The 14,951-nt window shown below is 38.1% G+C and overlaps 3 protein-coding genes across 3 annotated transcripts; 2 read left to right on the forward strand and 1 right to left on the reverse strand.

Moving 5' to 3' along the window:
- Positions 1-2,641: 2,641 nt before the first annotated feature.
- LOC114736526 (glutaredoxin-C1) lies at positions 2,642-3,299 on the forward strand. Its single transcript, XM_028924377.1, has one exon. The coding sequence runs from the start codon at positions 2,675-2,677 to the stop codon at positions 3,047-3,049; it is 375 nt and encodes a 124-aa protein (XP_028780210.1). The 5' UTR covers positions 2,642-2,674; the 3' UTR covers positions 3,050-3,299.
- A 2,176-nt stretch (positions 3,300-5,475) lies between these two features.
- LOC114736572 (membrane-anchored ubiquitin-fold protein 4) lies at positions 5,476-9,408 on the forward strand. The gene is made up of 4 exons (XM_028924433.1): positions 5,476-5,838; positions 6,007-6,223; positions 8,627-8,797; positions 9,057-9,408. Exons 2-4 carry the CDS (start codon positions 6,094-6,096, stop codon positions 9,110-9,112), a joined length of 357 nt encoding a protein of 118 aa, XP_028780266.1. The 5' UTR covers positions 5,476-5,838; positions 6,007-6,093; the 3' UTR covers positions 9,113-9,408.
- Positions 9,409-11,548: 2,140 nt separating this feature from the next.
- LOC114736533 (DELLA protein RGL1) lies at positions 11,549-13,738 on the reverse strand. Its single transcript, XM_028924388.1, has 2 exons — positions 12,842-13,738; positions 11,549-12,682 (listed from the first exon to the last, which is right to left on the reverse strand). The coding sequence occupies exons 1-2, from the start codon at positions 13,736-13,738 to the stop codon at positions 11,549-11,551; spliced, it is 2,031 nt and encodes a 676-aa protein (XP_028780221.1).
- Positions 13,739-14,951: the final 1,213 nt, after the last annotated feature.

The following is a 14,951-nucleotide window of genomic DNA, read 5'->3' on the forward strand; positions in this document are numbered from 1 at the left end:
AAGGAGAGACGGATCCAGTGTGTTTTAGACGCAGGCTTCAGGGCTCATCAGTGGAAAGAAAAAGATGGCAATACACACAATGGCATTCTGGTCAATCTACTACATGTCACCATTGTATTCTCGCATATACACACGTCACAGACACATAATATATTAAGGTCTGTGAAAAAGCAAGAAAAAGGAAAAGGAAAGCGAAGCCGACAAGCACAATCGAATAATATCATTATCTTTTTCTTCGCCCATGAATCTCTCTTTGGCTGTCTCATCCATAACAATAACATGCCCCTCTCTCTGTGTCTTCTTTCTTTCTTCTCTTCCAAGCTGTACCAGAAAGCCTAGGCTACGACCCCAAAAACCAAAAAGAGTAACCTTCTTTCACTGTACATACGGATATTTCTGTGGGATTAATAATGTGTATGATATAAATGAGGCTTGTGCATCTTTTAAAGCGAGGGCTTATTGTTGCTTTCGTATTGAAAAACTCTAAACTTTGCTCGCACTGAATCTCTGTGAAGTGTTGAGGCTATATTAATGCAAGAAGGCTGTACAACACAGAACATGCTGCGTCAATATCTAGGCATATATGAGGCATGCGTGTTGTGAGCCATGGCAGCCCAGCATGTGCCTCCATTCACCAATTAGTTATGGGCATGGGCACTTAATTAATTAACTAGTTTATCAAATGTGTATACACTCGTCTATATATTCTTCCGGTCCTTAATATAAGACCTATTTAACTAATTTGATTAGATTAAGAAAGTTAGGTAAGTTAGTTAATTATAAGAAATGTGACACTTTTTTACCTAAAATATCATAATCATCTTTCTTGATACCTCCTCTCCCTCTTCTACTTGATTATGATTGAGGGAATATCCATAGGGGTACTTTAGAGAAAATTGATAAATATGAAAAATAGGTATTATATTTAGGACCAAAACCAACTCAACAATTGGGTCATATATTAAGGACCGGAGGAGTAGTATTTTTACATATACAACCTCTTTTCAACAAAACTTTTGCGGTTGAAAGATAATTCCTTATAAACTGGACGATAATTTAGCTTTTAATATTTATCGTGGTAATAATTTTTCACATGTTTGTTACAAAAATAAGACATAGTTATGCAATATTTTTAAAGAGATGAAACTTAATTAGCTCGGTCCATTTGCTGAAGTGTGTTAGGTTCAATTCTCTATCTTGTCCATGTTAGTTTTTATTATTAAAAAATTTATGTGCTGGGATTTAACTGGAGAACTGGGTCTAAGTTAGTCCATTTTAAAATATTTGTTATTAATTTCAAGACAAATCACAAAAAGAAGAATACAGATTTTGTATTCTCAATGTATTTTTATATAGCAATAAAACAATGTTTAATTTGCCTAGATATTTTTTAGCCGTCTAAGAGGCAGCCACCAGAAGATGCTCAATATATTCACCAGGAGATATGCATGCGAGGGGATAGATGATTAATACTGGAGCATCATCAATCAAGATATGAGCATATATATATATATGAATCTATTCCGTGAGGTATACCATGTGCTAATAATAACTTGAAATATCTCCAGTGTTCTTTTTCTTTCATTGTTATATATACTCTATCATCTCAGGTGATACCTAAGGAAGATTGTGATTGATATGCATGGTGTGTCGTGTCTCTCTCTCTCTCTCTCTCTCTCTATATATATATATATATATATATAGATTATCCTCCATAAAAGAGAATAGAACAGAAGCCGCCCTAATCCACAATAAACATAAATTATTCAGGCATTTATGCCGTGAATAAGCTTTCAAGATTGCAGGTGGGGATTTTAGAATATTACTTCATATAATATATATTGACCCGAGCATGGCAGTGCATTTATACATGTAAGTAGTAAGAGAAGGGGTGGCTGGAGCCTATATTATTCCAAATATTCCATCTGATCCTCACCACATTTGATTAAACCATCCAGTTTAATTAATTGAATTCTGAAGATCCATAAGTCTACTTATGGAACTTGTGAAACCAAACCAATACTAATAAATGGCTAAGCCTGAAGCATCCAAAAGCAAGGTGCAAGAATCAGCTTAATTACAGAAAAGTGAAAAAAAAAGGAAGAGAGGCAATGGAAGTGAGATGATCAGTATTTCAGTGGGTAGGACCAATAAGGACGACCAAGAGGAAGCTGTTTCTCACCCTGCAAAAGTCTCTGCCCCCTCTCTCTCTCTCACTTTCCCTCTTTCTTAATTCCTTCACCTTAACTACTCTCTCTTTTCTCCTAACAGTATTATTAATGCCTTTAATTCCCTTCCATTTACTTATCAGTCGTATCTTCTCTCAGAATTATTCACATTTCCCTTCCCCCCCAACACAATCATTGCCCCAAAAATTGCCTGTCCCGAGCCTAATCTAATAACCTTCTGGTTACTTAGCCAAAAATCACATAATAAAGTCACCACTCTCTTTCTCTCTCTTGCTTGCATAAGGTGACGCCTGCTAAAGAGTAAAGAGAGACACCGGACCAATTTTATATTTTAAAATATAGTGCCAACATTATCCTCACTATGCGCTTAAGCCTCTATAAATACCAACTCTCACTCCGCTTCTCCTCACACTCACCAAGCAAGTTTAACTACTCTCTCGTTCTCAAGAGGAGCGTCATCGTCTTATAGACACACATACGTAAAAATGCACTATCAGACGGCGGCGTCATGGGGGGGCTATGTGACGACGGTGGTGGTCGGAGACCCAATGGAGAGGATAGAGAGGATGGCGTCAGAGAACGCGGTGGTGATATTCAGCATTAGCACGTGCTGCATGTGCCACGCCATCAAGAGGCTATTCTGCGGCATGGGAGTGAACCCCACAGTGTACGAGCTTGACGAAGACCCCAGGGGGAAGGAGATGGAGAGGGCATTGATGAGGCTTCTCGGCTGCTCCTCCGTCCTGCCGGTGGTGTTCATCGGAGGGAAGCTGATCGGAACGATGGACAGAGTCATGGCGTGCCACATTAATGGCACTCTCGTCCCTCTCCTCAAAGAAGCTGGCGCTCTCTGGCTTTAGACGACAATGCTTCTTTCTAACACAAACACGCGCTACTTTGCTCTCTGAGCACCACCGCCGGCCTCTCGTCTTTTCCGATTTTCTTCTGTTTTGGTCACACTTATCGCTACTACTGACTTTTCTGTCGATCATCCTTCTGTTACTTCATTTCCAAGTTTTTCATTTTTGTTTTCACCTTTGCCTTCGCTCGTTGAGGGTAATATTTGGTTTTGTGATGCTTTGCTTTACCCTCCTTCCTCTGTAAAGAAGATAAGAGTTAAATGAAAAAATATATATGTTTTTACAGTTTTATTTCCAAACAATTTTATGGTACATATAGCTTATTGCATATTGCTGCGTTGTCTGCCTCTGCTTCGGGTTATATTCATGATAATATAGCTGAACTTCACGGTGAAAGCCAGAGACCGATGCCTGGTTTGCAAATATTCCTCAATGGAAAACAACGTGAAATTTTTTTAAGCATAACTCAGTATTCTCAGATTATTTTGGGATTGAAACTAATTTTTATCGGTCGAAATGTTAAGATTAAAATTCTCTTAATAAATACGTTTTTTTAATATTCGAATTTGCGTTATTATATCGATAACAACGTCCAAATTTTTACCGTTCTAACATTTTTCTTCTTGTGTTTTTGTGTACGATCTTGAATCTGTTGTTTGGGAGGGAGTTATTATTGTTATTCGGGGTAACTATTCTAATGGGACCACAAAGAAACGGCGGTGGATGTGGGCTATGAGAACTAGGCTTTGTTTGGTATGAGAAGGGTGTTTTCTTTTGCACGAATTTCGCAATTTATATTTATAGTTATAAGATATTAAATTTACTATTGCTTTGTTAAGTAATGACATTAATTTTCTGTCAGAGAATGTAGTAAATATGGGCTTAAACCGCACATGTGTCTTTCTGATATTTACAATAGGGAGCTAGCAAAATAGCAAGCTGGCGACGTTATGTATTTTTCTTGGTATCCGGTACTCAAAATACTTTTTTTCCCGTATATTCAATGTCTTAAAATATTGGAAGAATTAAAATCAAGTTCTATAAAAAAAAACAAAAGAAATCCCAGAGGTTATTATTCTCCAAAGGCTTACAGTTTGCTCAGATTGTTATTGGGACCTTTTAGTAATTATTTCTCTTTTATGGGATTTGATTGTAATTCTTCCTAAAATATTCTGTAATGCATCTAATATTTTGAAATATTTTTTTAAATGTATCTAATACAGCAAAGCATTTTTTGATACATCTAATACTTCAAAATATTATTTTACGTGTATCCAAAACTAGAAGTTTTTTTTTTTATACATCCGGCACCAAGACAAAAAAATATTTTAGGATGTTAGGTGCATTTTAAACCTATTTTTTCCGATGCAAGGGCTATTTTACGTATTCTCTCCTATGATACCGCTAACGTTAATATAAAAACCGGTTACAATAAGTACCAATTGCCCATTCCATTTCCACCATGGCACCATTGAAATCAAATTTGCATGTTCATATTTAATATTTTTAATTAATTAATTTTAAGTATAAAATTAGTTAAGAGGATAAATATTGATATAAAAAAGAATAGTTAAGAGGATAAATAAAAAATAAACAACACATTTCTTTATCAATGTGCCAAGTCAACATGTCCCCAACCACCCAAAAAAAAAATTTTGGATCTTAAAGGCTTACCAAATTTTTTTATAAACATCTTAATTACATATTATATCACATAAAGTCAAAACTCAACAAATTATGAACCTCTTCATTATGAGATATAGACCAACCATTTATCAATTTAACCAGCATTTTGTTTGTGGTCACCACGTCCTTTTTTAAAACAAGTATTCGAATGAGCTCAATCTCAAACGACATTTTTTTTTTTTGGTACAAAGCTCAAACGTTGTTAAAACATGACGAGTCTCGTAGTTCTTTTTGGTAAAAGTCTCGTAATGTTTTGTCAACATTAAAATATGAAGCGTACTTAATATCCTCGGAAGCCTCAACGAACGTGGGCTGCCTAGGCCCAAATTAATCCCTGACAACAATAGTTTATATTTCCACAAAACGAACAATAACCCATAAATGTGTACCTTTTGTAAATATTAATAACTAAAATCTAAATTTCTGCGCTTAAATTGTTTATTTTACAGTTATTTTCTTTTTTTATGCACGCTTTTTCATTTTAAAATATACTTTTTCTCAATAAAAATTAAAAATCCGGGGACAATTATTGGTATGGACGAGAGGTTGTACTTGTACCCCTGGAGAGCTAAACTGATCTGGAAATAAAATCCTAACGGAAAACAAGAAAAACAAAAATTTTAAGGCCGATTGCAAAAAACGGATAATCCAACGAATTGGAACAGACGGGGTAAATCCCTGATCTTTTCTTCGCACCCATTAAATTCAAGCTCGCTTTGATTGGTTGGTTGAGAGACTCACCTTACGCGCCAACAGGATCCCCTGTTTGCTGCGGTGACTCCTAATCCTAACTTCTTACCTTCCCACTCTATTCACTGACACCCCAAAGATTCCTAATCCCAAATCTCACTTCTTTTTTCTTTTCAAGCCCCGGAGCAATAAAAAAGCTGAATTCCTCGTAAAATTTAAAAATGGAAGACCAAGAAGATTGCTTTGCTTGACAAAAGCGGAAAGCCCCGTCAAGCGAAAAAGAAAATAAAGCAAAGCGTCAATATGGGGTTCTAGGGTTCTCTCTCTTGTGCCACTAAAGTATTCCTTCTTCAAATATCTATCATAACCCAGCAGCTCCAGTTTCCTTTTTCTCCCTACTAATCTTATTCAAGGTATTATCTTATCTGGAATTGGAATTCTTTTTAATCAGGCATTTTTCTGTCCCCTTTCCCTAATGATTATGTCTAGTTCAATTAAGTCTTGTCGAATAGATTCGGAATTGCCTGGTACTCTGTAATTTTACCCGTTTTTATCTCATCGATCGGTCTGTTTGGTTGCAGGGTTATGCGGATTCTGAGGGAATAGTTTTGGTCCAAGGCTGGTGATATCGTCTTGTACACGAATTGAATTGGTTGAAAAACAACCAGATGCCGGACGAAGACTTGGTGGAGCTTAAGTTCCGTATATATGATGGGTCAGATATTGGGCCCTTCCGCTACTCACCAGCTTCTACTGTAGCCATGCTAAAGGAAAGAATTGTTTCAGAATGGCCAAAAGGTTATCAGCTACACCTGCTTTAATCTATATATTGTTCGATGTTCATGAATGAGATGTTTGAGAATGATAATTAAACATGATAGGAAATGCTTCAAGTTTTGTGGCTTAAACAAAGTGCATGGTCCTACTTTTAGTGGATTTTATTACAAGGCTCTGTTACATTTGCGATAATATAGCAGTTTCTGATGAACAAAGGTTCGTCTGATCACATTTCCTGTCAGCCATATGAACAAATCTCATTCTGAAGACTCTTGACTTGGTTGACGTGTTGGTGAATAAATTGTGTTTCAGTTCTTTGTGCATGTCAATTAAAAAGCCGGATTAGCATACTTGACAATACTTCTTGCCTTAAGTGACAGGTTTTTTGTACTCAACAATTTCTCTGTAAATGGAACGCAGTTGGTAGTCAAAACTCTTATGGATACTTATGATATTGACTTATTCTTATCCCTGTACCTGCAAATTGAGATTCTGGGATGCCTTGGGGAAAAATTTAGTGGTTGATAGCAGGGAGAAATAGTTGTAAAGCTAGAACTGTGCCGATGAGGCAAGGCGATCTTTGCCACAACTCCATTTTGTTTTTTGAGTGTTCAATTCAATGAGTTTGCAGAACTGTTGCCTTCCTACTATGAAGGAAAGACCCGCATCACTTCTCATTTGCCTGAAGTCTCTAATTTTCTTCAAGAAATTCGTCAAGTTAGTTTGGCTTTACCGTGACATTTATTGCCATATTAATTTCTTGTTCATTGAATAATGTTATCCTATAATATATAAGGCATTTTATGTTGTTGTATTTGGTGCAACAAGGAAGGAAACAAACTACCTCTTACCCTATGTAGTTGCACTGAATGACAAAGGCTATCCAGTTTTATGTGAGAGATGATGCTTAAATTTCTTATGAAAACCTTAAAGAAGGTAGACGAGATTGATTGCGTTTACCTTATGCTTTTTAACTTCAGTTTAATGACGACTTGTGAGGAAATCACAACAAAGAAGTCTTTAGACCAAATCTGCATGAAAGGGATTTAAAGGGTGATATTGCCGTGTGTTTGCCCTTTTTCTGGCCTTCACATTGGTGTGTTTCTTTGGAATTACCAGGTGCTTATGACTTTGTTGGATAGTATGATTGGATTTTGTTCCTCGGCTAAAAATGATTATGAGAAAGAAAGCAGAAAAAAGTAAAAATACGATAACTATTTCAGCTTGTTTAAATATGAAAGTATGCAGAGAGCTAACTTAATCCCCCCTCTCCCTCTCTCGTTTTCTCCATCCTATAATGTATAAGAGGTATATAGTTTTGACAAAGAAAAAAGTAAGAAAGAAAAGAAAATGTGAAGTATTGAAGCGACCGTGGAATATGCATGAAATGAGAATAGGTGCTGTGGTGGTGTGAGATCTTAATGCAAGACCTTTTCCTCACAAATATAGTGCTTAGTTTAAAGGATCAACTGCTTTGTATTGATTGGTTTTTGAAGATTGGCCATGACATCTGTGCTGTATTTTTAATGTCAGAAATCATTAATTATATGGCTGTTTAATTGCTATCATAATCTAAGCTGTATCTTAGTATGAAAAAAATCTTTATAATCTTGCTCTTTTAGTGACCGACAATGTTGAGGCAATTATGTTCTCACCTAATGAGGTCTTCCGGTTGGCTGTGTGGGCGTATGAGATAAGTATAATAGACTGGTGGGATAGGAACCTGGAACTAGACCTCTCTCAGTGTAGAACTCTTGGTTAGTAATTAGGTAATATAAAAGAATAGAATAATTTAGGCATATTTTTAAGTTATATATCAATATATATGCATAATAAAATTTATAGTAAGCTGCAATATTATCCAATTATGAATGATGCTGCTCATTCCTTAGACTCTGCGCAAGGCAAGGCAAAATATGTCTAGTTTTATCAGGAACTTCACAGGTGAAAGTTTTTTCACAACTCAGCACTGACATGATTGGGTCCTTAGTAAAGTCCCTCTCCGTGTCATCTTTTAATGAAAAATCTGACAACACGCACCTAAAGTCTTCAGATGACCTGGTCTTTGCGATTGTTTGAATTTTACCTCTTCCCCTGTACTATATTTTGCTAGCATCACTCTATTTGCAGTCATGATGCGCTGGTTCCAGCAATGACCTTGAACTAAATTACTGAGGAGCGATTTAAGTAGATAAAACCATGTTGGGCTGGATTACATCAGTATTTAGTATATGATCTAATTTTGTATCTGTATTGTTCTGGACATTGCTTGGTTCCGTTGTTAAAATTTATTTTATTTTCTTCTTGCCGTTTTGTTTTCATCTTCCTTGTGTGTGTGTGTGTGTGTGTGTGTGTGTGTGTGTGTGTGTGTGTTTCCTCTTCAACCATATCTGAATTCGAATCTGTTGTTCTGATTGTCCTTAGATAAGAAGATTATACCAAAAGCAGCTAATGACATTAAACTTATAAACGCCGGAAAAATTTTGGAAAATAGCAAGACAGTTGGTCAGTGTAGGACACCTTTCGGTGAGCTTCCTAGTGGGATTATCACCATGCATGTTGTCGTCCAGCCTTCTCTGGCAAAAGCGAAAGCAGGTATACTTCATTCTGAAATATTTTGTGTGAATATTATCTGTTTATTTTTAATGAATGACACTTTACTTCAGATGCTAGTGCTTCTATACTCGTGCCATTGAACTTATATATCAAGCATCAACTATGGAAGATGATTGTGTATTAAGTGTAGGAATATAATGAAGCGAAGTGTCAGGAACCACTTTCTTCTAGAATGTCTAGGTGCATAATTCTGTTGTTTTTCAGTAACGGTAAAATTTTCTTTCGTTGGTTTGAGCAGAGAAAGATGTTGATGAGATGCCAAGAAAACACATATGTGCATGTTCAATTTTGTGAGAATCCATCATCATCCGGAGTGAAGCTGCAGAGGTTTGCCTTTTGGATGCTGGGATGGATCTCTGAGGTCGTGGGAATGCGTAGCTGGAAAGACAAATGTTTGCTGGAGGGTATTCCTGACTTGTCTGTGATGGTTTTCTTTGCTGTATAAAAATGGGTGTGTTGTAAAAGTCGTGTAAAATATGTAACATACAAGAACTTTTCATGATCTCTGTTCCCTGAGCACATTGAACAGTATTCCGTAATGGGAATGAAATGATCAATATTATTATATACACAGCCGTTTCTTAAGCATTGAATTGGGGTTATGTGCCAGCTAAGTAAATTTGATTTTTCACATACGGACAATATTGGCGGATGTGAAGGGTCGTTAACTCTTGATGTCCATTGTATTATTGACATTATCGTTTCACATCAACACTAAAGATGAAAAGTAGGTATATATTTGTAAGGTATTGACAAGTGCGAGGTCTCATTGTCCACAATCGCTGAGGAAGACATCTTGTCAGAATATGGACCTGGAAACTTTCGCGCTTTGACACCTTAGCATTTCGAACAGAAATCTCACATTGTTTATGTGGCCACCATACAAGATAATTCCGTAGCGACAAGCTGGAATTTTCCGAGCGTAACAATTACCTGTCTTGTGTGTTTTTTGGAAAATAATGACATGCCTTTAGATGGATACGAAGGCGGCCTTAGATTTCAAGAGCCCAGTGATTGCAATTTATAGCTAAAAGATAATCTTCCGGTTCTAAATAAAAAGCTCATATTGTAACATAAGTTATAGTATAAAACAGATTTTATGTTTAGAACTGGAAGAGTAGTATTAATGCCAGGGGAAAGTGATCAAGTGTTTTAATTTCTCAATATTACTTTGTTTAGCAAAACTTTGAGGAAACAGAGGCCATATAGTTTAAGGGAGAGGAGAGGAGATGAGAGGCAAGATGGTGTCGAGAAGTTAAAGAGAAATTAAACGGGAGGACTCGTGTTTCTATGTTCAAAACGTCATTTGTTTCTTTTGATTCCTTTTTGTTAAATAAAGTGTTTCGTTCGCCTCTAAATTCGAAGCCTCTCGAGATATACATACATACATATGAAAAATAGCCTGGATTAAATTTGACAATATTTAATTTGACTTAATAGTATTGGATATATAATTATATTAAAATAAAGGCTTCAATTTTCTTCTTTTTTTAAATTAATAAAACAGAAAAATGTTGTTTTTTCTACTTAAAAACGTGTTTTATTTTTCTAAATAAAAGTTTGGCCAAATATTTCTTTCTTTTTTTTAATAAAAAGCATTGAGGGTGTATGATAAAATGATAAAATACTCTTAAATATATGTTTTGTCCATACAACTTCATGGTTATAAATTTTAATTAAAGTATTATTATACGTAAGCCAACCTTAAAAATACGGACGAAAAAACTTTTCGTGGATAAATTTGGTTAATGCATAAAGGCTGGCTAGAACTGTGCAAGCATGAAGCAGAATCTTATTTGGTTTACTTCCTATCTAAGGGATGAAATCTAATTCAAGAACGATGGCCCGCACAAACAAACAGAAGAAATCTAATATCCGCGACCAAGGAACAAAGCACACTGCTAACAGAAACTTAATTACATCAACGAACAGGCCAGACTGGAGCGGAAGGGAAGGACAGTGGAGTGACTCCTCTCTCGTTCTGAATTTGAATTCCAGTGTGGTTACGTTGATCGAAATAATTCACCTCAGTCAATCTACTTACACAGACGCGTCAATATAGCACTCACCAAACCCTTCATCTTCTTCCTTTCCTTTTTAAATTGAAATGGCAAGTTAGACGTAGAAATTACAAATCAGACAAAAAAAAAAAAAACAGAGAAAACAAAACTAGTGGAAAGAGTGATCTAGCTCTCAGACTAGCCTCACAACCAGGGTGGGGGTTTTGTAGAATCAAAGCGTCTTCAGCCATGTGCTGACGAGCCTCCGTAGAAGTTGGCGGGCCAAATCCCCATTTCTTCTGCAAACCAAGTCATTCTCCATTTGAGTTCCTAATCAATCCTCCGCATGAAGCCTGATATATATCGGTTGTCAACCAAGCCATCAGTATCAAAAGGCGAACATAATCTTCTATTCATCTTCGTTTTCTATAGTCCAAACAAGTCATTACTAACTTTCATCGTGCAATGTCTCGATCGGATATATATATTTATATGATACAGATATGTTTATTTTTTTGAAGTGTCTGTGCTTCACAGTTCACATCTCTCTCTCATCTCTATCTGTTCTTTCTGTAGTATCTTTTGTTACTCTTTTTGCTGGCTGTTAATCAATTGGACTTGAACACAAAAATTACTGATAATTAATAATAAACAAATTAATTTTTGTTTTTTAGAGGGGGAAAACACATGCAGGTAATATTCAGTGGAGATCCATGGATGCGTGTATGTCTCAGCATCGCCATGCAGACGCAGCCATTAGGGCTCGGTCTTGCCATCCTAACAGCAAGCAACCTTTGTCCTCCGTCAACCTATACCCATCGCACGAATACAATCCCAGCAATATCTTCGACTGAGTCACCGCGTTTGGGCTCAGTGGCACCCCCTTGAACCCTTTCCCTTCCATTATCTTCCTCCATTTCTCCAACCTCTCGTGCCTCTCGATCCTCTCCGCCCCTTCACACGCCACTATGTTCCTTATCTCCGGCGCAAATATATATTGCTCCACTTTCGCCCTCTGCGCCGACTCCGGCGGAAACGTCGCGTCCAACGAATCAAATATCGCTGAGTAATAGTGCAGTGCCTCCAGAAATCTGCCCAGAAAGTACGGTCCATTATGGCTCGCTTCTTGCTCCACAAGGGTCACGATGTTGGGGGCCTGGTCCCTTATCATTGCTAGTAAATTTCCCAGGCAGTTGCCGGGGACCCGGTGAAGCCGATTTACGGAGTTCACCGCCAGTGCCTCTCCGACGCGACGATTCAACATGTGGGGCTTGAGATCTTCTAGTTGCTCGCCCACGGGGTGGAATTCGAAGGGGATACTGAGATTGTGGGCTAGCTGCGTCAAGCGCCGACCCGTTTCCCTCACAGACTCGATGCTCGGCCCGATACCAGTTATTCGCAGAAATGGGGCCCCTCCGGGTCGGGCTGCCAGGGCTTGCATGAACGCCGGCCACTGGTAACCTTGGAGAATGTCTAGATCGATGACATGCACACGTTCTTCGGCTTCGAATGCTTCGAAGATTGCCTGGTTTGCTGTGAAGTGGGCGAATTTGATGTAAGGGCAAGCTTGGTAGACGATTTGGTATATTTTGAGGATTTCTGTGGAGTTTGGTGGGTAACCACAGAAGGATGGCTTAGGGTAAGAGGAGTTCATGATAGGTTTGGAGGTGACAGTGGCTGCGAGTCTTGAGCTTAAGGCTTCGGCGAAACAGGACGCTACTCGTTGCATGGAGTCACCAAAAGGCGGCGTTACGACACGATTCAAATGGTGCAAATACCTTCTCGCCAACATGTAATCTTCTTTGGCCACTGCTTCAGCACAAGCTAATAACAGGTGCACCAGTTGTAGTCCACTGTCTTGTTCCTATTTATTCGATAAAGAAAATCGCTACTTTAGACAAAAACATGTGTAGAATAAGGCAACCATAGACAAGTATGTTTGACTTCATGACTCGCTCACATCTGGATTGATGCAGGTACCGAAAATAGCAAAAGTGCATAGGACTGATAAGAGAGATTTTACCTGCTCGTTCCCAATAGGAATAGGCACCATCAAGCTATGTGGCTGTTGTTGGTGTGATTGCTGTTGTTCCGATTGCTGCTTTTGCTGTTTCTCTTGCTGTCGTTCTTGCTGCAGAGCTTGCGAAAGAGATGCACTAATCTGATGATATACGTCACTCTCTTGGGAGAGGTGAGAGCCGTTCGGCACTGAAGATTCTTCGTTCACTGAGCCACAGTATCTTGAAGAACTGGCCATCGTCAAGCTGTCCAAAATGGAGGGGATTGAAGTTGAAATGTCGAAGCAGTCTGATGAAGAACTTCCAATAATGTCAGACAGTTTAGTGGATGAATATCCTCCTGCGACTCCATGATCTCCTTGATAGTCCCCCAAGAATTCATCCATGACGGGAAGCGAAAGGTTCTCCACAGGCTGCATGTGCTGGTTGTTGTTTGGAGAGTTATATACCTTATGGAGGGGACTCAGTCCCTTGCCTTTGTGGGTGCTGGTAAATGCTCCGATTTGCGATGAGAAGCGAGGAGGCGAACAGCCTGAAAGACTCTGTCCCTGCATTGCCTGAGCATAGTTGTAGTTGCAGTTGTAGGTAGAAGCTTGTGGGGAAGGCATGTTCCTCACCGGCGAACACATCATGAAATCGGCGTCTAAGTGATCGGCGAAGAAAGACTCCCACATGGAACTATCCGGTGACTGGACTTCCATATCTCCGTCCAGGTCAAATTTGAATGCAGGAAGGTTTAAACTTGATGGGGTTAGACTAGTTTGCTCTAAATGATCAGAAGACTGGGTGGCATTTTTCATAGACTGCAAACCCGGCTCGATCGAAGAAGTGGTGGGTTGGATTTTGTTGCATGAATTCTCACTCTTGAGGGACAATGAACTTCCACAAAGTGAATTGATCATATTTTGTCCCAAAAAAAAACTTCCCAGAAAACCTCTGTACCAGAGAGGTCTGCCTGCCCCGGGGGGGCCCACTTGGCGATTGATTCCTGGTTTTTTTTTTTTTTTTTCCTGCGATTTGCAAGAAGGCAAGGAACAAGAGAAGGTGTCTCAGTCTGAAATTAACTAGCTATCTTGGTACAGTGAGTCCTAGTGGAGTTGAATCAAGTGTTATTGGAAAGAGCAGAGACTGTGTCTTGTGCCTTCTTATGCAGATGGTTTTGAAAGGGAGGGACGGTGGGGACAAAACCTAATTCCAATTGTATGTGATTGGCGGTTTGTATTTGATAATCTCCATCCGAAGCCCTCTCGGGATTCTGGCTGGATTTTAGAGGCCTCATTTTTTGTCACTTTTAGTTACCTGTCTTAACTGTTTACTAGTTCCACTAACTAGCCTCTGCAGGACTCACGCCTCGCCACGAAGAAGCTGATGGAAGGGGCCCACCTTCCTTGGGCCGGCCCACCTGACTAATATAATAATCGCCCGTAATTACTAATTAGTTGTCAATCTGCAATTGGGCGTTGCGAAGAGAAGAACGACAATGACGTGAAAACTGATTATCGGGAACAGAAAATGGAAAAAGTGCAAAATGTGAGATGGAATGCATCGAGTGATCGAGTTTATTTTTTAAAAAAAAAACAATAGGTTATTATTATTATTAATAAACATGTACAGCTGGCTCAATACAAGTTTGTTGAGATTTCAGTGATGGGAAAACAATGGTGGTGGAGACATTAATTGAACGGCTGATGTTTAAAGTTTTAATATTTATTAAACATCGAAATTGTAAATTTATTTTGTTAAAAAATGTCAAGTTTTATAGAGTATATGTTAAAATAAAAAATAAATAAAATTAAATATGAAGCATGTACAGTCCTTGAGTGGCATGGAAAGTAGTTGGGAGAAAACAAGAAATAAAGCAAGTATTGATGAATGTAGCTAATTAATTAAAGAAAGTAGTACCCTCCGTTCTTTATTATAAGAGACATTTGCTGCTTATGGCATGTTCATATATAAGAGACACTTACAAGTTTGTCTCTACTTTTTTGTATTGATTTCTTATTTTATCCATATTTATTATCTCCACTCACGCTCTTCTCCTCCTCCTACTTCTCTTTCTTTTAATAATTTAATTATTCTCTCTCATGCTCTCTTCTTATTAATGAGGGCATTTTT

This window comes from Neltuma alba, unplaced genomic scaffold (assembly GCF_004799145.2).
Source record: "Neltuma alba isolate B1F8T4 unplaced genomic scaffold, ASM479914v2 tig00013343_pilon, whole genome shotgun sequence".
NCBI classification, from domain to species: Eukaryota; Viridiplantae; Streptophyta; class Magnoliopsida; order Fabales; family Fabaceae; genus Neltuma; species Neltuma alba.